We start from the raw sequence: 25,641 nt of genomic DNA, 5'->3' as shown, positions 1-25,641 counted from the left end.
AGTCATACATAACTGGATATTACATTTACAATCGGTGCATGAATAAAAAATCTGTCTGTTGAGCTATCACTATATTTCATCAACAACCAGACTTGTTCGTCACGGGTGGAACGAGCATTCATTGTAACAGCCATCTGCATAATGCTACCCCTGCATCACAGGGCCATATTACACAGTTGAACCAATCACGCACGCACGAATACGGTGTTAGCGTTGGGCGTCTCAACGTGCATGATTTCCATGCAATAATCTCATACCAACTTTGACTGGAGTAGGTCAAATAGTTTTTCAGATATTGTAGTAAACATCGGTACCTTAAATTACCTTCCAGACTATAGATCACCTCCAGATATTCTAGTGTAGACCAAATGTTAACCTATGATCTGTCCCACCTGATGCCAACATCAGGATCAAAGGTCAACTTTCCTCATTAGGTTAGTGTCACTGAAATTCTCCCCACCCTCCCTTTTTGTTCTCAGTCAAAGAGGGTGAATGGTTACTGGGAAACTAAGGACTGGGCAGCAACCATCGGGCCCAGGGAGTATAGACCCTCTAGATCTGGGTATAGCTCTTGCAGATAACAATTTGTAGACATATTCTGGGACCTCCACGGACAGCTGGAGACAACTTGTTCCTTGCAAATGCCCTGACACAATGCTGAGGTTGTTGATAAGGACGTTTTTTATTCCACCAAAATTTTGTTCCGACCGGTAAAAATATCAGGATAAACTACAAACAGTTGCAGTGAAAATGTTCCTACCCCTGTATTTAGTGAAAAGTTCCAGCTGACAGGAACAAATGTTTGGGTGTGTTTATTAGTGATGTTCCTGTATTTTGTAAAGTGCAACATGAATATTAAAGAAAGTATGATAAATATGTTTGCAAAAGAAAATAAACAATCAAAAAGAACAACAAAAGAATGTAATAAAAAGAGGAAAACATGAAACAAATATTGGTAGTTAATTAAGCATAAAGGAAAAACAGCAACAGATAGAATACTGTATTCAACGTAATAAGCGCCCCGCTCTAATAAGCACCCACGGCGATATTTGCTAATATATTGGCTAGTGAACAATCCCAATTAACCTTCCGATTGATCAATGTACACAAAACTTATTTATTCGTGTATAATATGTGTGTTATATGCATCCTTAATTATGGGAAATTAAATTCTGGAAAAATATATCTGTTGTATATTAACATTTCAGGCTGTCAGCATAAACCACGAAATTTACGATCTTTCAACTCTGTTGTTTTTCAACAAAATAATATTCTAATAAGAGCCCCCTATTTCTAATTTTGAGAGTGTCCTGGGCGCTTATTATGTCAAATACGGTACAGTGTCCAAAACACAACCAAAACCAAAAGTGTTGCTGCACAAGAATTCCAAGAAATGGCTGTGTTCTCAAGTAAATTATGATATTTATAAATGTTTTCCGAGGTTTTGATGTTCAGTGTAGGTCAGAATACTGAAAAATGTCAAACAGGAATTTTCCCAAATAGAGCATGATAGAACATGAGTGAGTGACAGTTCCCAGTTCACAGGAACACCTTGCAGTGTGATAGGAACCAAAGTATGATGTGATATGCACTTCCAGTGGAACAAATGTTGGTAGTGAACGTTCCAAACTTATGTACAAATCTTGTTTACAGGCTGACAGTGAAGAGGACATCTGTTGAAAAGCTGATATATGTTTTGTGTGATGTCAACCAAAATGCAAGAATATTGACTCTGATGTAAGAGAGGTTGGGTACTTGAAGGAATTTGATGTGCCTGGTCGTGTATTTAGTTCAAATGCAGCCTATGAGCATTGTACTTCTACATGACAACTGTTAAGGTGTACTTCACATCTCACTCTGGGCTCAGAATGTTTGAACCACCCCTGCTGTATGATCTGACTGATGTGAACGTGAGATGGTAGCAGAAACACAACCAGGAGGAAACATGACTCCCACCTCAACCTCAAACCCTTTTCAGGCTCTCATTCTTTTGAGATTCAACATTGAACCCAGGAGGATATCAACTGTTGTATTTAATTTTAACTAATCAGGACCCTCTAAGAATTCAGATCATCTCTCAAACATTTTACTAGGTTAAATAAATTGACTGACTAGAGAATGTAGTTTGATTGAATGTCATATGGTATTTTTGCATTGCTGAGCAATATAAAGCATTAGGACCAATATGGACAGTGACACACAAAGCAAGGTTTCTGTCCTCAAACTTCAAATCCCTGTAATCAATCCCCGTTCCATTTCCGTTGCCTCAGTGCTGGTATTGAGACATTTGGTTGTGTCCCACAGTATGTACTGTCCAGGAGTGTGGGCCAGCCAGCTGTCCAAGTGCTGGGGTCTCCTGTCACCAGCTAATCTTCTAAACAAAGACCTTATTGGTGTGACAAGCAGGGGGCATGGCTGCCACATGATTCCATCAAGAACCTGATATTACCTTTATTGATCACCCTATTTACTAGGGCTTCATTATGTGTGGATGCAAATACCAGTTATGATTGAAAGGATGAAACACTGCTCCCCTGGATGCTTGAAACGTAGCCATGTTTCTGTGGCAGGTTTCCTACTATTTCTTCTTGCTTTTTTATCATGATCATTTAGCCTCAGTATTGTATTGCCACAAGAGAGGTATATATAGGTGTCTATGTGGAGTAAAGTAAAAAGTAAAACCTGCATGCTTCTTGTAAGTTAAACTTAACAATAATATAGATTTGACATAAATTCAGTGTTAGTGTCATGATGCCATATGTGAAAAGAATAGGCAGATGTTCTAATCTGTCTCAGTTCCTGAACCATATTATTTCCCCTTCTACCCAGCCCTTACTATAATGCTATAGCCCTGAATAAAGCAAGTCTAGATTTTACACAAGAGCTCCTTTTCATTTTAAAATTGTTTGTTTCTATGAATATTATATATTTTCAGAGACTAAGTGTTTGTCTAGTTCTCAACTTATGACCTGGGATTGCTTCACACGGCTTATTTATCAGGAAGGAACTATCATTAGGCAGAGTAGTGTGTCCTTATTGATATCACACACATCTGTTGTTTTACACTGATTGATCACTGTTTGTGTTGCATGTTCATTTTCAATGGACACCAGTGCAAATTTTATGTATTAGTTGAAATACTATGACAGTATCCATTCTAACACACCACAATTTCAGGATAGTAAACATGAACAACTTTATCAAGGATGAGATGATACGACAAGACACAAATTAGATCAATAATTTTGAAAAATTGGTATAGGTGAAAGTCATTATACCATTGGTCCACGAAATATTTTGCGACCATGGTTTTCTTTCCAGTAATTTATGGGTTGGCGTACATGAGTTAGTTGTACCCTCAGGAAATGTACAGCTGACATCTGAACTTGTTTTGTTTTGGTATTGCAGTTGCCGAGTTTGCCCAGCAGATGGCAGCAGCACACGAACACTTCTCCAAAGAGATTCAGTCTGTTATTGCCACATTCCGAAGACGCAACTATGATCTCAACAAAGAGAGGTGAATTTTTATATAAACTGAACAAAAATGTTTTGGGATATTCCTATGAAATTTGTGCCCATTCCTCACTACAAAAACTATCCCTAAATATATTCATGATCTCTAACTTTTTTGTTCAGTATGTATTCATAATATCATATGATAATTACAATGCAAAGATATCTCTATTGTGTGAAGTCACTGCAATATCTCATCTTTTCACAGCTATTGTATTGAATTTGTTCATGCAAAGCTATTATACATTATAAAATGGATAGAATTATAATAAAATTACCAACAATTAAGTCATCAGGTGAAGTGCAGGTCATTGTACATTGGTAATGCCTTCATTTTGCCTAACGACAGACCATTATAAATCCCATCATATGATGTCATTACTTATTTGTATACAAACATGGGATCCAACTGTCTCAGTACAGCTCTTTAGACTCTAGGGATCTAGCAGGCACTTCATGCTTCATGCTGATGATGTCCTGTCTGTACACTTAGAAGACAGGAAACACGGGTTATGGCTGGAATGTGAATCCAACACTACAATCAGTCTTTATGCTTACCATGTAGGCAGAAATCAAACTTTCGTGCAGGTGCAAGTATGAGTCATTGCACTATTAATCATTGCACTGTCAAATACAATGTCAAGCAACTCTGATAATTGACCATCAAACAGCTATGAAAATGACCTCTCTCCATTGATGAAGGAATCAAAGGCAAAAGTGTAAAGTATAGTACAGTTACTCATCACAGATGCTGTGTTATTAGGCCAGTGTCACACACACCTCTGTTGACTTCTTCATGTGAACAGCAATGATTACCATATATTTAGGAGAAAAACCTACTCTGTTTTAGATTTTGAGGTGGTTTATAACTGAACATGTTAGTGTCACGTTTCAATGTAACATTTAGCAGTGTTTGAATAGGTACAAATATATGTGTCATAAACATCACTAAATGTCACTTAAAGGTGAGGATGTCACTGTATACAGAAGGGAAGGGTGTCACGGTATACAGAAGGGAAGGGTGTCACAGTGTACAGAATGGAAGGATGTCACTGTGTACAGAAGAGAAGGATGTCACTGTAAACAGAAGGGAAGGATGTCACTGTGTACAGAAGGGAAGGGTGTCACTGTATACAGAAGGGAAGGATGTCACTGCATACAGAAAGGAAGGGTGTCACTGTATACAGAAGGGAAGGGTGTCACTGTATACAGAAGGGAGGGTTCTACAGTGTACAGAAGGGAAGGATGTCACTGTATACAGAAGGGAAGGGTGTCACTGTATACAGAAGGGAAGGATGTCACTGTATACAGAAGGGAAGGGTGTCACTGTATACAGAAGGGAAGGGTGTCACTGTATACAGAAGGGAGGGTGTCACAGTGTACAGTAGGGAAGGATGTCACTGTGTACAGAAGGGAAGGGTGTCACTGTATACAGAAGGGAAGGGTGTCACTGTATACAGAAGGGAAGGATGTCACTGTATACAGAAGGGAAGGGTGTCACTGTATACAGAAGGGAGGGTGTCACAGTGTACAGAAGGGAAGGATGTCACTGTATACAGAAGGGAAGGGTGTCACTGTATACAGAAGGGAAGGATGTCACTGTATACAGAAGGGAAAGGTGTCACTGTATACAGAAGGGAAGGGTGTCACTGTATACAGAAGGGAGGGTGTCACAGTGTACAGAAGGGAAGGATGTCACTGTGTACAGAAGGGAAGGGTGTCACTGTATACAGAAGGGAAGGGTGTCACTGTATACAGAAGGGAAGGATGTCACTGTATACAGAAGGAGTAGTATAGGTAATGATGGTTCTGCCGCAACTCCACTTATACCTATAATTTATATACCTATACTGCTACTACAGGTGGAATTTTTTATGTGTAAATGATTATGCGATTCAATGATAGTCATGAGGATAAGTTAAATTGACTCTAGCTCACCAATACCTGGGGCCAATCATTGCTTCTATTAGTATAAAAATGATGATGCGATTCAACGAAAGTCGTTTTAAAAGAAATATCAATATTAATTAATAATGAATAAAATTTACTTTAGCCCATGAGGATATTGGAAAGGTATAGGAGCAATAAAAAAATTAGCCACTGCGGCTAAGGTATCTAAAGATGTGGCCAAGGATAGGTTGAAGAAACAAGCGATGTGGCAAATATACTTACCGGCACCGCGTTATATACCGAGGAAGAAGTTTGATATTTTTACAACGAATGAAGTTCATCAGGCTGACCTCTTGTTTCTTCCCCACGATAAGGTAAAACGCAAAACGTATAAATACGCTTTAACAGTAGTGGATGTGGCTAGTCGATACAAAGAGGCAGAGCCATTAACCTCGAAAGATTCAACAGAAGTAGCTAATGCACTGAGTCGCATATATAAACGCGGACCGCTAAAATGGCTTAAGCAATTTCAAGTAGATCCCGGTCGCGAGTTTATGGGATCGATAACAAAACTGTTAACAAAGCACAATGTCGAAATCAGGCGTGGTGAAAGAGAGGCCCACCGCAGTCAAGCTATCGTCGAAAGATTTAACAGGACATTAGCGGAACGTTTGTTTGGCTATCAGTATGGGATCGAAATGAAATCGGAACGATTGAGATCAACCGAATGGGTGACACGATTATCAGCCGTTGTATCAGCGCTGAATAATGAAGTAACGAGATTAATAGGGAAGAAACCATCCGATGCTATTAAAATGAAATCCGTGACTTCCGAATCTTCAGCACCGAGGAGAGGCAAAGAACGAAAACTTCCGGATAGAGTAAGGGTAAGAAATTTATACCAGGCAGGTGAACTCGAAGGAGGCCTACGTCGTGAAACCGATCCCATATGGTCCCTTAAGACGTATAACATTAGTCGATTGGTTACGAAAGAAGGAGAGCCTATTCTTTATTATCTTCAAGATGGACCGGGTAGGGCATTTGTACGAGAAGAGTTGTTCATAGTTCCCGACGGTACGGTATTACCACCATAACCATAAGCATAGGTAGTTACACCATCATTATCAATCCATCTCTTTGTATCTAAGGGGGATAATGATGTCTTGTTCATTCTTAATCCGTATATCCTATGATTGTTAACTTCTTAAAGAGTTCATCTCGTGTTTGAACGTTCTACCATTGAATAACGATTCTTTATACTGTTCGTGTTTGATATGCTTTTTTACCACATACTTCTTAACGCCCTTGGCTTTCTTATCTCTCCATTATCGGACTTCTTTATAGAATACATCTTCGGTCTTAATCCGACATACTCCGCTATAGCACATTCATCCTTCATCTTACCTAACACCTTTTTATTTACTACGCTTTGCAGTGGATTATCTTTAGGGTAATCGCTCGTGTCGTACATATCTATTTTTTCTGCCATATCTTTATACACATCCTCGGTTTGTATTTCCATCAACAAAGAATCTGTGTCGGTATATAACACCTCGCATCTATCGCCGTATTGCTTCTTAAGTTCGTTGTAATAAAAGTAATACATTAAGTGTTTTGACAAGTCGAGAATACTCATACCGACGTACACCGGTCTGTTGAATTTTATATTACTCTTCTGCATATGCAACGTGGCTAAGTCGTTATCGAATATCTTGCTTCTGTTAAAAGCCGGACTGGCTATAAGTTTCCTGAGTCTTTCTTCCTCATTAGATCTGACTAATTTAACATCAACACGCTTCCTTAGATTCTCCATAGTTTTACCAAATACTGAGTTATTCATGAGCTTATACAGGTTCTTTTCGAAATCGCTGGTAGCTATCTTTCTTAAATCTGTGTTCAGCCTTATTTTGGGCTCCATCCAAGAGCTTTGACCAAACTTTAGAACTCTGTGTATTTTCTTAAGTTTCATACCTAACGATAGATACAACTGGAGATTTCTGTAGTGAACTATATATTTTGTCTTATCCATCAAATTTGGTACGAGTTTTTCTACGTTAGCTAACCTACTATTACCCATCAAGGAGCGTTGATATTCCGACATCCAATCTTTATTTACCATTAATCTTTCGGGAGCTAGCGGATAACTGTTATGATCTTTATGTAACGAACTAGGATATTCCAAGTCAACTTCTAGTATGTACCCTTTATTCGCATCATTCACATTGATATTATGGATATCATTCAATTCGATATCATCGACCCACTCAAAACCACCTGTGGGTAAAGGTTGACTCATAGCCTATCCGTACAAATTGTTAGCGTCGAGATATAATATGTGCGTGTCAGGTTTACTCGGATCGTATCCTTCCACTAATTTATTATTAGCCTTAGAATACCTTTTCGCTGCCATCGATATACCACCTCTTAATCCTTTCTCAATAAACAAGTGCATATCGTAATCTGTGAGTAGTTTTAGTTCTACGCCGGTCTTCTTCAACAATGCATCCCACGATAGTCCGGGACTGGAAAAGTACCATGGCGGGTCCAAGCCGTATTGTTTTAAACATGTCTTTCTAAATATGTCGAATATATCGGCGAGTAACAGTACATCGGTTTTTAAGTACAGATCGTGATAATCGCCTAAATTCTTACAACCTAATTTATCCCACACCGTCAGAGCGTGTTCATAATCGGCATCTGTTATTTTAGATTCTGTTAAGTTACTATAGAATGATTCGAGGGGTGGTAATTCAGTTTCTTCGAATCTAGACCAATCATCCATATATTCGTAAGGATATACACCTTTTCTCAGCAACAAATGACGTGTTATCTTATCGGTATATTTATTTGTTATCGCAACGTCATCGGGATTGTTCGCATTAGCTAAATTGTCCAGGGAAGATAACAGAAACTGTACGGAGTCTATGAATCTAAGCCCATTACTTTGCTTTATTCTAGATTTCCCATCCTTGTCCCTATAATGTATAGGTTTAGTCAACGAGAACGATATGTATTTTTCCATATTATTAGGAATGCACGTTAAACCGCCGTCGGTCTTTGAGATAGCTTGCATAATGAGATGTGAATCGTATCCCCTAAGGTTGTGAAACACAACGGGGATGGGTATTGTTTGAGAATTCATTTTTAGTTTCAAGTTACACTCGTTATGCGCGGTTCCCTGATAATTACCTGTGACGTGACAATGATCTCTTACCGAATCCCCATCCAGGGGTTTATTACAAACATGACAACTCGTTGACTTCTTATGGGCCCTCCAATCATCCCTCGTCATACACATGGGTTTCTTACACGATACTTTTTCCCTGATTATTCTCTCTTCGTTTTGTAGATATTCTAGGAACTTTCCCCCTGCATCGGGACCTCTGTAAATCACGGGCTGGTTTGTTTTCCCATCATACCTTACAACTATATATCCAAACCCACAAGGAATATGTTTTTGAGTTTTGTACGTAAAACTACTATCTTGATTATTATCTTGATTATTTTCTATGGGTTTGATAAGCGCTTCGAAGTCGGCGTAAATTACGTACGGTACTGGCATTTGATTACAATAATGTTCAAATTTTATTATATTTTTTCCCTCTTTAGGCATATCGATCCTGATAGCAGTCTGTCCAACACCTCTACAGTCTTCTTTATGCGCTTCTAATAGATCTTGTCTGCTGTACCCATGTAGGCATCTTTCACAGAAATATTTCTTTCTAGCATGTTTTGTTTGATCGTATAATAGCCTGTTTAAACTCTTTATCCACGTATAATGATATTTTCCATCTTTTTCGAACAGAAATGAATTGATTCTGGGAATATGTTCCGGAGTGGAGCTTATCCTGTGTACAACAATTCCTTTAGAATGTCCGAAAACATTTATAGCTAAATTATTTTGCTTTTCCACCTTATCAATTTGTGATATTGGTGTAGGTTCGTCTATACATCGAAGTTGAGTCCATCGTTTTGGGGATAGCTAGAAGGTCTATTTGCAATTTTAGAATCTACGGGGAACAATGCAGATCTTATCATCATTCTTAAACAGTCATCGGATTTATTTTTTACGTTAATTATGGCTTTTTTCTTTTTATAATACGGGGGTAAATCTATATAAGAACCACCTTTGAAGGGCATATAATTTGCTATATCTAAATATAAACTATCGATTTTATCCACACCCCAACCCGAACCTCCAACGTTCTAAAGTTTCCTGTATCCTCTGAATTGATGTATCTAATGATGCGTTTATAGTATCCGATTCGGTTATAACTTCTTGATTGCTACGGAAATATGGTTCGGTATATTCGGTGCTATCGTCTGTGTTACTTTTACTCAATAACATTTTAATCGTCAGCTGGTATTTTATACTATGTAAATCATCTAACTCCTCGTTAATTTTACTCCATATGATGGGCTTAATATCGTTAACATCCATCTTCCAACCTCTTTGATATTTACCAACGCCGGCGGATGTGGGTACAAATATTAATTCTTGTTGTTTATCATCATCATTATGTTGAATATCAACATCATCATCATTAGGTTGATTATTATCTAGTAAAGCCATCAATTCAGCTCTTCTCATTCGAGAATAACCTCCCAGCCCACTGTTTCTCGCTTGAGCTTTGAGTTCTCTAACAGTCTGGGGTTTGTTGTATTCCAAACCGAGTAAGGTAAACAATTCAGCTTTTCTCATTCGAGAATATCCACGTAGACCACTTTGCTTTGCCATAGCCTTCAACTCTCTGACAAAAACCATTGTGGTTGAATGGTATATGCAAAATGAGACAAATGTCTAATTGGTTGTTTTTCATATATCTAAATACGTATTCTCCCCAACCTATTCCTCTCATTGATGTAATCTCTCTTCCTAGCATAAATAATCTGGTTCCTGACCCTATCAGCACCGTGTTCCTTACATAAACAATAACGACCTTTGCCCCCTATCCCGCTTACAGAACACGTATAGTTTATGTTTCCGCGCCTGATGTAATAATTGTGTATGCCGCAGTAAATTTCAACACAGCATCGGTTACATAGAGTTTTTTAACCCATGAGTGTAAATCTGCAATTATTCATGGTTTATACATCTATCATATCATTTGTCTAAATGCAAATCACATCTACACTATTGAGATATTGATTAGGCAGTCAGCCAACGCCATTTATAGATTAGCTGTCACTTTGACTCTCCTAACTAGGTCATGGTTTATGCGTAGCCACAGCTGTCACTCTGGTTATTTATGCGAGTCATGGTATAGCTGAAAATCAATACAGCAGATAACCCCATAATCACAAATGCGACCTCGCGGTTCTTTTGAGCCTCTGACGGTGTATAAAACTGACTCATTGTTGGTCTCGATATTGGGTCGAGATTTTTCCCTTAAACGAGGAAGTATTCGTGCATGGCAGATTCGACATCCTTAAACATTTGAATTGAATGTCCTTCCTTACGCATTTCTTCATGAATAAAATCTAATCTCTTCATTCTCTGCCGCATATATTGTGACTGAGCTGCTTGGAGTTGTTCTAAAGCATTGTTATGTCGTTTACGCTCCTCTTCAACTTCTTTAGCGTTTGATTCCCTCATACTAGAAAATAAAAAAATACTCCCCGAAAAAGTTAGAGCATTAACAATAGCTCCACCGACCATCATCGCAATTGTTGCCATATGTTTAATAATATAAAATATTCAAATGTTTATATGAATATAATATATTCAAATGTTTAATTAATTACTTCATTATGTCTTCCGGGATAAGCCCTTGTTTGATGAGCATATCCTTCATTGCCATAGCCAATCCAATATCCAGAACCATCATACCTATATCAAATCCATTAAAATCTAGCTTGGGAGGTGTGGCTTTAGTAATCATTTTAGCCATAAGGGCATAGCCAATGGCCAAGCCGGTGAACACCGCTGAATGATACGTTGCGTTTACCAACATTTTACCGTCTGTAACTGGAGTAGTCATGCTTCTTATAGCATTATATGGGGGCTAACCTCTAATTGAACTTGTTGTTGTATTGGGGGTGACGTTTTCTCTTCTCCGGTCTTATAAAAGAACCATACAGCCGCTATAGCAACAACTCCTACTAGTGCCCATGTTTTAATCGGATTAATATTTGAATTATTTATTAATTTTGCTTTCCTCGCCAGTCCTCCCTTTCTTCCTGCAGCTATTTTTGGGGGGTTCTTAGTAACTCTGGGTTGTTTTTTTGTTGGTGGTGCAATCGCTGGTGGTGGTTCCTCATTCACTCATTGTTGCGTTTCCGCAATCTGTTGTGCAGTCTCGTTCACAATCTGTTGTGATGTCACCTGTTGAGTCTCCATTATTTATTTGAACTTCGTTCTTTATATTATTAAGTGGGCACGTATGTTTAAATTGACAATACCTAGCCATTATTAAAGCTGTGGTAAACGGAGCTAAGAACATTCCGTATCTATGATAAAACTCACAGCTCACTGAGCTTATAGCGTGTTCGATGAATGGGTCTTTCTCTAGAGATTCGCATAAATACATGCAATGTTCTGCCGGGATAGGGAGAAACATACTAGCTACAACTGTGTATAGTTGTAACATAGCCGACCCTATCGTTTTAGTCATGGTAGCTCCCAGTCTAGACTCGTAACACGCATTTGAGCATTTGTTCGATGAGTTCATCGCATTCCATAATGTAATACCTAAGGAGATATTTAAGTCTAACATAATATAATATGACATATCCAATACAACCCGTAATAATGAACTGTTGCGAAAGAATGAGGATTTCAAACCACATTTTATGTCATATTAACCGCTAATGTTCAATTTGCTACATTTTGCTATAATTTTGCTATAATTTTGCTACATTTGCTATAATTTTGCCACATTTTGCTACATTTTTTCTACAATTTGCTACATTTGCTACATTTTGCTAAGCAATTACATAAGCAGCTGGTTGATCGGTACGAGTTTACAGGAATACGAGTTTACAGTGCTTCGTTGCCGCTAACAGTTTTCTGACTTTATCTCGTTCTAGCTTGGTATAAATGACATCATTTCGCGTAAACATTCCTCGAATGAATCTCGATCTTTGCAATGAAAGAGTGCTACCCATTTGGTCTGCTCTCTGAGATCTTTCAGGACAGAGTTGTATTTTTGAGTAAGTACCCAAACACTATGCTGAGTATGCCGACCGGAGAATGCTAAATACGAAAGCATATCTTTCTTTTTTGTGAGTTCTTTACTCGCGCTGCAGTCGTCTATAACGAAAAGGGTCGATTCTCCTTTGTATTTTTCGTGACATACTCGGGGGCAGTCTTGTAAACGATCGCCCGGATCGACTCTGTGCACCCCGTCATCATTCATTACCCAATCTCTCGATAGGTATGTTTTATTAACGCTTATAGTTGGGCACAGAATAATAATATGATCGAAAACGTCTCTATAATGACTTTGCAAAATATCTAGAATAAAAGCTGTTTTTCCGCAGCCCGTTTGCCCGCATATGATAGCGCAGTGCGGATCTTTAGGTAAAAGATTATTAATAGATTGCTTGCACGAATCTCCCATTCTGTATATTAAGTTGCGTATCCATAATCACGTACAAATATATGTTTAATTTACCAGCTGATTCCTGGAGCTTCGTTTTCTGTATAGTGACACCCTCGCTAGCATTTTCTATTCTCCTCCCACTGCTGTGTAGTTGGTCATCGTCCGTTGTTCGCATGTCGAGCCATAGTGCGTACTTCGTGGTGAGGTATTCACCCATCGATACACTCCCGAAAGACAGATCTTTCACGACCGCGATAACTTCCCGAGAACGTTTTATAGAAGGAAGTTTTTTAGTCTCATCCCACTGGTGATACGCTAGCATTCCTTGACTATATAGTTGATTAGGAACGCCTTCGATAGTCAATTCTACTTTTGTAATCTTGGGATTGTAAAACTTCTTGGTATTTCTTTTAAACGCATCGGAGGGGTCCTCGAACAACATTAAAATACCCTTCAACGACCTCGTGGAGACGTTTAGATTGATATTCCACATCGTATCTTTTTTGTCCCTCGTGATCTTTCGATGTCGCAGCACGCGATCGTACAAAATGGCTAAACTTCCCCTATACTGATTACAAATTTACAATGGCTAATTCGGGATCAGTTATCATATCGTACTCCATCGAGATATTGTCAATGGAATAGCTGGCATCTCCAGCAGCTCTGCTTTCTCTACCGTAGTCATTAAAAGTGAGTTCGTATTCTAACCTATCGCCTAGGGATGCTTGATAAAAGGGCATGTGGGAATCTTGTAATTCAAAGTCTAGGGGAACATAGAATCGGTTACCTAATGCGTCGACAACGGCCTTATCTTTTACGACGGTACCATCACCATTTTCAGCACCTACGCGCAGTCTCAATGTGTTCCGATTACAAATACCTTGGTACTGTAAGTTTTCCCACTCTTTATCCATTCTCCAGAGATCCATGTAACAATAGTATACATCGCTATCATCGATACTCAAAACATCATTACCGCTTATTTTAATGGCGATTTTCTTAACGATAGCACGACCTATGTTCTGAACGGGTTAACGTCTGTAGAAGCCAAAATAATCGTAAATGCTAGTCGGACAGTTCCGGGAACTAACACATCGTGTGCGCCTAGATTAGGAAAGCGAACCAGAAGCGTTTGATTCTGATCGATGGTACTAGGGTTATTAGTTATAGTTACAGACTGACGAATTGCTTTGACCCCTAATGGATCTCGAAGTCTACGTTGTGGGTTTAACTTGCGTCCGTTTTGCGAAGACATTGTTATATTGAAATTATATAACCATATGTTTAATATAAAAATGACTGATTTTGATCTAGATTATTTAGATAACCCAAATCCAATCGAAGAGGGTACTGATGAAACCAGCTTTATGAATCTTAACGATGAACTTTTGAACCCAACCGTAAATGATGAACTTTTGAAACCAGCCGTTGATGATTATTACGATACCTTTAAAGATGAAGGTCCTATTGGTCGTGACTATTCAAAGTTTGAGATAGATAGTAAAGGAATATTGCGACTGCGTGGCGAACCTGATATTGATCTTATGCATTCTCGTACTCGTAAGCCCCTAGCCTTGTCTACGATAGCCGGTAAACACGGTATCAGCAGTGTTCGTGATAAATTAGGTTTTGTAGACTATTCACGATTTTCCGCAAAGACTACTAAGGTTCTTAGGACTGTGCGTACTGAACTCAGTAACACAGATAATTTGGAAGCTTCCTCAAAGGTGGCCTCGGACGGACTCGAAGAAATCTTGGGTACCTACTACGATAATTCCACGATCAGTGTATCACCATATTCGGAGTTCAGTATTAGGGAATTACGAGGTCTTGATAAGGCAATGCGAACAATGCGGGGAGAACTCACCAATAATATGGCCAAGATATCCGAAATCGACAAGCATATAGTTTACGAGAAAACAAAACTTGAACAGGGGGGCGATGAATTCAGTAGATGCCGCGTAGCGGAAAGATTGCGTAACTTAGAAGACGAAAGATCGGCCCACCTCGAGGCTGCTTCCACTAATAGAGAGGCACTTTGTTCGCAAATAAGTCGAACTCAAGAAACTATCGATCAAGTCCTCAACGATGACACTACACTAGCCGATAAAATTAAAACATTGTTCAGAGAACAGGGAATAACAATTGCCAGTATTTTAACCGCGTTGGGATTTATTATATCGACTTTGACTCTCGCGTTAACCGGTGGCACAGGTGGTACAGGTGGTGGCGGATCACTGCCTACGTCGGATGGTATAAAAGAGTGGATAAAAAAGCATTTAAAAGCATTAGGTTCAGCACTGGGAAAGCTCGCTGAGAAAGCCGCGGCCACACTTCCCGGTATAATAGGGAGTGTTGTTTCCTGGCTCTTGAATTTATTAGCTAAGACCACCACTTGGCTTAGTCAAAACTTGTGGGCACTGATCGTAGCAATCGCAGGGCTGTTGTACGTATCCGCTAAGAACTATTTATCCAAATCAGTTCGCTAACCAAATCATGAGTAAACCAGCCGCGACTCCCCCTAATACAAGCGCTGTTTTTTCATCGATATGTTGTTGATTTTTAGCCGCAATATGTGGTGGCACTTGTGTTTGTGCATAAGTAGATGTTTGAGCGATAGTTGGTGTTTGCGGCTTGACTATTCCCTTTTCGCCCGTGATTGTTTGCGTTATTAATTCGACGTTAATATCTGAATTTATACCTGGTTTTTGTTGATCGGTAGCGATAACAATTTTATTATTATAGCCTATCACTTGACCGATCTTAAGTTCCATATTACTCGGAGACATGTATAGTCCCGGCGCATAAACGTAGTCCACTTTGGATTGAGCGTACTGTAATACATCTTGAAAACGCTTTATAGACGATGGTCAACTGGTGAATTAATGCTGTCCTCCGCGTTTGCGACAAACTGTTTTTGTGCATCGAATGCCTTCCCAGTACCGATAATGGACGTTCGTGTTTGCGATTGTGCTCCGAGAATTGCCCATACATAAGTTCTTATCGATTCATTAAATCTTTCAAATCCTGGGTTAGTAAAATTATTTTCCGTTTTATCATTAAGAAATTCATTCCACGCGTTATCGTTCAGTTGTACAAATTTTTTAACAATATAAATAGACCCACTCTTAAAACTCATAATATCCCCTCTCATATTGTTACTATAAAGTTCCCAGCCTTTATACCAATGACCGGTTTTATACCAATGATCATATATTCTTGTGTAAAGTTTGCTGGTACTCAACAACTTATTTAAATTAACATGAAGTTTATTAAGTTCTTTATATACATAATCGCTTTCTTCTTTGACGTTTTTTTTTTCCTCTGTGTAAGGAACACCTAGACCATGGTTTGCTCCTTTAATACGCCAATCTTTACTCGTAGAAACATTAAATTCCTGACAAATACGCTCATACGCGGACCTATCATAATTATTATTTGTGGAATTCCACGCTCGATCCTGCGGTAATGGAGCATTAATTTCTTTAAGTATACGTCTAATCTGATAATACACGTGAAATAATAAAACAGACTTATTTAGCATAAATCCTGGGGCATTAACAGATATGCCACATCCCGTTGTGACACACCATATGGCAAAGTTTAACTGATTCTGCCAAAATTGCATCGGATTGTGAAACCAATCGTGCACCATTTTATCGCTAGTTGCCGTGACCCTGTACTTTTCAAAGATATCAGGGAATTTAACGATAAATTCAGCACCAGAGGCAGTTCCTATAATCGATTGATTAGTAATGTATCTCGATTTCATATTTAAGTTATGATATAGTATCATTGTATATTTAATATGTATGTTACACTCCCGGGAATAACAAATGGCCAGTCTATTCAACTGCTTCGTACTGTCGATAACTCGGATGGTCAACTCGAAGTCGCTCTATTCGATGTAACGTATTATCTGCTGTGGACCAATATAAGTGCTGCGAAAGATAATAATAAGATATTAATAATGGGTGAAAGAAATAGAATTATTACTATACCTGATGGGTATTGCAGCGTAAGCTCACTCAATGATGAAATTTTTAAGCCTATGGGAGCTAGTCTCACACAAAATGAGGCGACTGGGAGACTGAAATTCTACCCTGGAGAAAGTGGTGTACTTCCTTATGTGAACTACTTTGCAATAACAATTGGATTTGTACTCGGTGATATAATAGTAATCGATTCATCAAATGATGGATCTAAATTACCCAATTTAGTTCCCTATAAAGAGTTGTGTATCCATCTTGATCAAATAAGCACGACGGATAATATTCAACTTGAAAGTTCTTCAACTTTGCTCAGATGTGTTCCAGTGAAAAATGAAAAATATATTAGCGGTAGAACGGAATCTTTCTCAACATTACAATATAAAAAATTAAAGCGTGGTATTATTTCAGACCTCAAAATTTCTGTATTAGATGTAAAACACCAACCTGTACATAAAGAATACTTAAGTGTAACACTCCATATTAAAAATAATGGTTGATTCCATATTTAAGTTGTGATATAGTATCATTGTATATTTAATATGTATGTTACACTCCCGGGAATAACAAATGGTCAGTCTATTCAACTGCTTCGTACTATCGATAACTCGGATGGTCAGCTCGAAGTCGCTATCTGTGACGTAACGTATTACCCGCTGTGGACCAATATAAGTGCTGCGAAAAGAAATAATAAGATGGTTATAACAGATAAACAAAATCTTATTGAAAAATTCATTACTATACCTGATGGGTATTACAGCGTATGCTCACTCAATGATGAAATTTTTAAGCCTAATGGAATTAGTATCACACAAAATGAGTCGAATGGGACAGTGAAAATCGGCACTGGAGAAAAAGGTGTACGGATTGAAATGAACTTATCAGCTACACTTGGATTTACACGATTTTCACAAGGAATTATATCATTATTCAGGGCAACATCTGATGAAGATACATTACCCTATTTAGTTCCCTATAAGGAGTTGTGCATCCATCTTGATCAAATAAGCACGACAAATAATATTCAACTAGAAAGTCCTTCAACTTTGCTCAGATGTGTTCCAGTGCAAAATGAAAAATATAATAGCGGTAGAACGGAATCTTTCTCGTCATTACAATATAAAAAATTAAAGCGTGGTATTATTTCAGACCTCAAAATTTCTATATTAGATGTAAAATACCAACGTGTACATATAGGATACTTAAGTGTAACACTCCATATTATAAATAATGATTGATGCATCAGGCCCTGGAACGCTCAGACAATGTAATACAATTGCGCTTTCCGATCTCGGAGACACAGAAGGATTTGATAAACTTGGTACCAATGGTAAGTTATACGCTTTACACTTACACGATAATGTAAACAAGCGGAAAGAAGTTACATTCATTGGTAATCTAGAAGATTTAAGCGATGTCGACGTTAGTAGACTCATCAAAAACACTTTGTACAATATTATTCGCAACGACGATAATAAATGGACTATGGTCGACGCAAACATCGAGTGGCTACTGAATATCGTCATTACCCCACCTTATGCGATGATGGGTAAGGGCCATAATTTAACTAAGATAATAAATAGTGGCATCGTACTCGCGGCTTATATCCCATCAAAACGAAAAAGTGTGTTAGTTACCCCCCTGCCAGAAAACCCAGGTCATATGTTATATAGTCGTCCGGCCTTAAAAAATGTTAGTTTAAATTTGGTTACTGAATTTGAAGGTATTAAAGTTAACCTGAGTGCAATACCTAATATTTCTACTCTTATTATTGAAGTCTTGTTCGGAGATGTACCGGAAGATGCCTTCGAAATATTACCAGGTCTATCGATTAAATGGCTAAAGAAACACCAACGTCAACGTTGCAGTATTATTCATATCGGAGCATCGCCGGTTGCAACCCTCGAGGGGGTCCAAATTATTAAAAGTGGTAGTATTTCTCTTACTAAGATATTCTTGCCGTATAATATTAATTTGATAAGGTTGATGTATACTCTCAAAACATTTAAGCAAGACCAATTAAAGACTATTATATGATCGTAATTTACACTATGAGTTTATATCTGGCGCTCGATGAGGCATTTGAAAAGATGGATACTGTTGATGGATTTCGATTACATCAAATAAGCGACATAAAACATCGAATAGAGAAGGATAGGGAGTTGAGACTTGGATTGTATAAAAAGTATCGCAGAGCCGTGAATGCTCTGGACGGAGTTGACACCGCGCTTGTAGCAGCTGGCATGGGACTCGGTATAGCCAGTGTCGGTTTACTATCAACTATAATCGCCGCGCCGATCGTGCTCAGCATGGAAATAGCCGCTGGAGTCTCGGGACTGGCAGGAATAGCGATAAAATTCATTTCTCGTAGGTTACAAATGAAAGCATTAAATCACGATAGTATTCGGATACTCACCGAAGCAAAGTTTAACAGCATTGAGGATCATATTTCGACAGCAATGGTTGATTGTAAGATATCCGAGGATGAGTTTCGTTTAGTGCTGTCGGAACTCACCAAATACAACGCAGTGAAGCAGGAGATTCGATCAAAATCTCGTAAGACCAGTGCTATTAGCGAAGACGAGAAAAAAAAGTTCATAGAACAGGGGAGGCAACAAGCGCGTCAATTATTCCGTGCCAAAACCAAAGAACTGGTTGGAGATTAAAAATAGATTGCTTACTATCGTTAGATTACATTTAGACAAATGCTTACATAAATATATATAATAATGGAGATCGAAAAAGCTATTAAATGGAGAGAATTACCACAAGGTTTTTATTATATCAGTGATGTCAAACCAACCAAATACGGTTATCAATTGTTTCTTATCAATTTACAAGAAGAGTGTAATTATATAGTCTGGTCTCCTAGTAAAATGAACGAAGAACTTAATAAAAATGTTGAATATTGCTTTATTGATAAAAATAATGAAGAATATTTTTATTACCATTTAGGCTCATCTAAAGCAATGATTGGCCCCAGGTATTGGTGAGCTAGAGCCAGTTTAACTTAATCTCATGACTATCGCTGAATCGCATAATCATTTTAGCATAAAAAATGCCACCTGTAGTAGCAGTTTAGGTATATAAATCCGGCTCCAGTGGAAGTGGTCCAGTACCATCATTACCTTTAAAAATTTATATCATAGACTCCAGGTGGTGGTGAGCTAGAGCCAATTTAACTTAATCTCATGACTATCATTGAATCGCATAATCATTTACATATAAAAAATTCCACCTGTAGTAGCAGTATAGGTATATAAATCCGGCTCCAGTGGAGTTGCGGCAGAACCATCATTACCTATACTACTGAAGGGATGGGTGTCACTGTATACAGAAGGGAAGGGTGTCACTGTGTACAGAAGGGAGGGTGTCACTGTATACAGAAGGGAAGGGTGTCACTGTGTACAGAAGGGAGGGTGTCACTGTATACAGAAGGGAGGATGTCACTGTACACAGAAGGGAAGGGTGTCACAGTGTACAGAAGGGAAGAATATCACTGTGTACAGAAAGGAGGGTGTCACTGTATACAGAAGGGAGGGTGTCACAGTTAACAGAAGGGAAGGATGTCACTGTGTACAGAAGGGAGGGTGTCACTGTATACAGAAGGGAAGGATGTCACAGTGTACAGAAGGGAAGGATGTCACTGTATACAGAAGGGAAGGATGTCACTGTATACAGAAGGGAAGGTAGTCACTGTGTACAGAAGGGAGGGTTCTACAGTGTACAGAAGGGAAGAGTGTCACTGTAAACAGAAGGGAAGGGTGTCACTGTATACAGAAGGGAAGGGTGTCACTGTGTACAGAAGTGAAGGGTGTCACTGTAAACAGAAGGGAAGGGTGTCACTGTATACAGAAGGGAAGGGTGTCACTGTGTACAGAAGTGAAGGGTGTCACTGTGTACAGAAGGGAAGGATGTCACTGTATACAGAAGGGAGGGTGTCACAGTGTACAGAAGGGAAGGGTGTCACAGTGTACAGAAGGGAGGGTGTCACAGTGTACAGAAGGGAAGGGTGTCACTGTATACAGAAGGGAAGGATGTCACTGTATACAGAAGGGAAGGGTGTCACTGTATACAGAAGGGAGGGTTCTACAGTGTACAGAAGGGAAGAGTGTCACTGTATAGAGAAGGGAGGGTGTCACTGTATACAGAAGGGAAGGGTGTCACTGTAAACAGAAGGGAAGGGTGTCACTGTATACAGAAGGGAGGGTGTCACAGTGTACAGAAGGTAAGGGTGTCACTGTGTACAGAAGGGAAGGATGTCACTGTTTACAGAAGGGAAGGGTGTCACTGTATACAGAAGGGAAGGGTGTCAGTGTATACAGAAGGGAAGGGCGTCACTGATTACAGAAGGGAAGGATGTCACAGTGTACAGAAGGGAAGGGTGTCACTGTATACTGAAGGGAAGGGTGTCACTGTATACAGAAGGGAAGGATGTCACAGTATTCAAAAGGGAAGGGTGTCACTGTATACAGAAGGGAAGGGTGTCACTGTATACAGAAGGGAGGGTGTCACAGTGTAAAGAAGGGAAGGGTGTCACTGTATACAGAAGGGAGTGTGTGACTGTATACAGAAGGGAAGGGTGTCACTGTATACAGAAGGGAAGGATGTCACAGTATACAGAAGGGAAGGGTGTCACTGTATACAGAAGGGAAGGGTGTCACTGTATACAGAAGGGAGGGTATCACAGTGTAAAGAAGGGAAGGGTGTCACTGTATACAGAAGGGAGGGTGTCACTGTATACAAAAGGGAAGGGTGTCACTGTATACAGAAGGGAGGGTGTTACTGTATTCAGAAGGGAAGGATGTCACTGTGTACAGAAGGGAAGGGTGTCACTGTATACAGAAGGGAAGGGTGTCACTGTATACAGAAGGGAAGGGTGTCACTGATTACAGAAGGGAAGGATGTCACAGTGTACAGAAGGGAAGGGTGTCACTGTATACAGAAGGGAAGGATGTCACAGTATACAGAAGGGAAGGGTGTCACTGTATACAGAAGGGAAGGGTGTCACTGTATACAGAAGGGAGGGTTTCACAGTGTAAAGAAACGAAGGGTGTCACTGTTTACAGAAGGGAAGGGTGTCACTGTATACAGAAGCGAAGGGTGTTATTCAGTGCAAGTAGAAGGTGAAGACACAAAAGGAGGTATACAGATACAAGGGTTGATTGAGTTGATTGAGGTTTTGAGCCTCACATAGAAGGAATTGCCCACAAGTGAAAGCTGTTGAGGTGGACATCACATGGCAGTTGGGCAACTTGTGTCACTGTGACAAGTCAGTAAATAACCCAGGGTCTTTCAACTTTGGAAGATGGACACACTTGAGGAACATAAATTTGTTGTTACTTTTTCTTCTACTTAAATGCTTGGTGTTCATTTTGAAATCGTGGAACATTTCCTTGAGTGCTGCATGTTTTGTATCGCAGGCCAGTCGAACAACCCAGCACAATCTTCAAGGCTTGGGAATGCCTCCTGCAGGAATCAGAGATGGATGCACAAGTAAGTTCTTCAGAAAAGGACACTGAGCAGGAAATTGTCTTATGTCCATGTCTTATTTCTGGGTAAAAAGGTACAGTATTCAAATGAGCATGTTGCCTTGTCACTGTCACAAGTGTACAAAGGATTTTGAGTAATGATTTGTGCTGAGGTTATTGGCACTTTGTACTAAAATTTAAAATTAACATTAAGGAAAAGAACTAAAAGTTGGCCTTTTAAATGCAAAACTGTGGAAATGAGGAAATGAGTTCAAGGCTTGCTGTCAGATTTGTTATCTAAGTCTTCCAAGTATCATTTCCTACATCTTTATTGTCAAAAGACATTCCAACACAGGGCTGATATTTTTATGTTTATGTTTATGTAGAAAAATGACGATATTATTCACTTGAGATCAAGAAAAGATTATTCCCAGTTGACAATAATGTATACCTATATCAGTGTGCATGAACCAAAATCAGATGCTTAGAAAGAATTTATAGTAGTAGTAACAGTAGTAATAGTAGTGGTGATGGTAGTTGTTTTGGTAGCAGTAGTAGTTGTGTGTGTGTGAGTGTGTGTGTGCGTGTGCATGTTTGTGAGTGTGAATGCGTGCATGCATACATGCAAAATCTGGGCTGTAAAGATGCAAAAATGTTTCTGAAACAATTCTTCTACAAGTGTGTATCAGTGCCAGTGTCTCCACCCCAGCAATCTTCAATACCAGTTTCTATATGAAGGTCCACAAGTATCCATAAATTATTGCCAAATGCTTTTAGCTAAATTCTTGATAACTCTTAACGCTGGCCAATGCGTGTTTTATTGACAATGCACGTGTGGTGATATATTTGGTGTATTTCACATACAGAAAGCAAGCACCCCCAGTATGTCTTCATTGTTTGTTGTGTTACAGGCTCACCTTGATGCAGCAAGCCTGTTGATCAAGAATGTTTACAAACCATTAGAGATGGTTGCATCCTACAAGAGCAGCCAGGCACAGAAGCTCTGCTCTTTCAGGGATAATTTTGAAAACATCCTAAGCAAGTCAGAAAATAGCCTACAACAGGTAATATTACAAAAGAAATTATGTGTCACTTGTCTCCAACACTCACTTGGCTGTTAAATACAACTTTAAATACTTTATATCACACAAAAATAAACTTTACTGTTTTGATTCCTTGTGAACTTACCTGCTTTGAACATCCTGAGAACAACTGTCAGTGGCTTGTGGTGATGTTATACCTCGATCAGCACTGTTGTATATGCAGTTGAATCTATCTCAGACTTGTGAGGCAGTGAAAGTTTAGTCAGGTACAGAGGGACGTCTAATTATCCATTGTTTTGAATTTAAACTTAGTTAGTTCTTTGTAATTGAAAGCCCTATTTATAGTAACCTTTGCATATTTGTTTAACAATTGGTGCGAGTTACTTGCACTTTAAACCGTTGTACAGTTATTATTGAAACACCCCATGCAAAGTAACCTGCCTTGTCAAAGTTGACAAGGCAAGAGAAATAAGAAAGGCATATGTTGGGTTCAAGGTCATAGGTGTGGCAGGACTTGTGGGCTGCCCTAAGCTATTGTTATAATGAATTATATTTGCCAACTTGAGTTACCAGCAAGCAGCAAGCAGCAGCAGCAGCAGCAGCAGCAATGGGCAACTATGTTGCCAGCAGCAAAATACTAAGTTTCTGCTGAAAAGCAGACATGAATTAAGTTAAGCCTAAAGGTTCCCATCCGCTGAGAAGCAGAGGGACTGAACAGATTCCCGCTGATGAGCAGGGACCTGATAATTTTGATGATTACTTGGTGATTAAGTAAGTATTTACATTTGTAGCCCACAAGAACCATGCCAACAGCACGCATGTGCTAAGCCCACACCAAAGACCATGAACCATGAGGGACCCCCCTAACTAGCCACAGACGAAAGAATTAAGTGTGACTTACTTTTCTTTATACTTACTACCTACATTTGGCATAGGGCTTCGCGGATTGCGCTTGTGAAAATTTGGAGTCCCTTGACTGATAGATGGACTCCATCCCAAACATATAGGGAACTATCACCAGCGCAAATCTTGGGATGCTGGATATGCTTCCCCCCAAGCTCCCTGACATGGTTGCCCAACCGTCTGTTGACCTTTTTCCTAGCAATTTCCACTGCATCGTAGCAATTGGCTCCTTGCCAATGCCTCCTTGGTAGCATGTCAGACCAAAGGATGGTGGTCTGGGCCATTAGCAGGTGGAGCCTCAACATAGCCAGGTGAATGTCCAGGTACAGCTGGCTGGCCTTCCTCTTACAAATATCGTTTGAGCCCAGATGTATAAGTATGGCTCTGGGATGCTGGCCAGTCCTTTCTAGCTGTCGCTCGACCAGGGGCATTAGCTCCTGCTCCTGCCACACCATCCCACCGCGAGCCATCCACAAGTAGTTGGAAGGCCAGCCAGACCGGCTCTCTACCAGAAAGCGTTGGGCCCGGGCCAGGTAACTTGACCCTATCAGCCACACTGAAAGCAACACAAACAAGGCACAGTGGAATGGTCACGATTAAACAATGCAGTCAAGTACACATTTTAGGTATGTGGATATATGATCTAAAGGAATCTGACCCCCATCTACCAAGCTGTTTGATTAAGTCTTGACTCATACCATTGACTGCTGCTGAGGTAGCTGCACCTATTCTGAAAGAATGAGAAGAGAAATCATTTGCGGTGAAGCCGCTGTGCGCCAAAGCCTTCTTTAGAATTGCCTAAAACTGATATCTTGATAGAACTGTGTTGTCAAAGTGAACAAACGCTGTGTCAGCGCCAGTTGGGCGGTCATGGAAATAACCCTTGACTGCTGTGACTGGGCACAGAGGATGATGTGGAATAGCTGTAAGTGTGATTGAAACCCCGTTTTGAGCCCTGTCACCTTTGGAGTGCCTAAGGATGAATGTTACCTGTCCCTGATCTGCTTGTAATGTTATGTCCTTCATTGCAATGCCCAATTGGCCTGGTTTACTTTGAACCAGCTCACCTGCTCTGAAAAATCCAAAGAAAGCAGCGGAAAACACAGCTGTGTAGAGTTTGGTTTCAAAGGTTGACGTGCAAATAAAAGGTAAACTTGAAATAATGGCTTGGAGCAAATTGACCGTTATAGGTTTGCGAGTGTCGGAGTTGCGCTTGCCCTTACTCATACCAGATATGAGCTTACGCACCAAGAAATGATCAGTGCAGTCCAACATGCCTCTAAGCTTA

At 39.5% G+C, this 25,641-nt stretch overlaps 1 protein-coding gene across 4 annotated transcripts in view; it reads left to right on the top strand.

Moving 5' to 3' along the window:
- LOC124114609 (spectrin alpha chain, non-erythrocytic 1-like) overlaps positions 1-25,641 on the top strand; it is a 456,322-nt gene that overhangs the window by 116,547 nt on the left and 314,134 nt on the right. For all 4 annotated transcript variants that reach the window (XM_048385836.1, XM_048385837.1, XM_048385833.1 and 1 more), the window contains exons 3-5: positions 3,409-3,517; positions 22,360-22,432; positions 23,319-23,471. In XM_048385836.1, the coding sequence (XP_048241793.1) occupies positions 3,409-3,517; positions 22,360-22,432; positions 23,319-23,471 (335 nt within the window). The remainder of the gene's footprint in view (positions 1-3,408; positions 3,518-22,359; positions 22,433-23,318; positions 23,472-25,641) is intronic.

This window comes from Haliotis rufescens, unplaced genomic scaffold, assembly GCF_023055435.1.
Source record: "Haliotis rufescens isolate VD_foot unplaced genomic scaffold, xgHalRufe1.0.p SCAF_6, whole genome shotgun sequence".
In the NCBI taxonomy this organism is placed as follows: Eukaryota; Metazoa; Mollusca; class Gastropoda; order Lepetellida; family Haliotidae; genus Haliotis; species Haliotis rufescens.
This window is presented reverse-complemented; position numbering and strand designations above follow the sequence as displayed.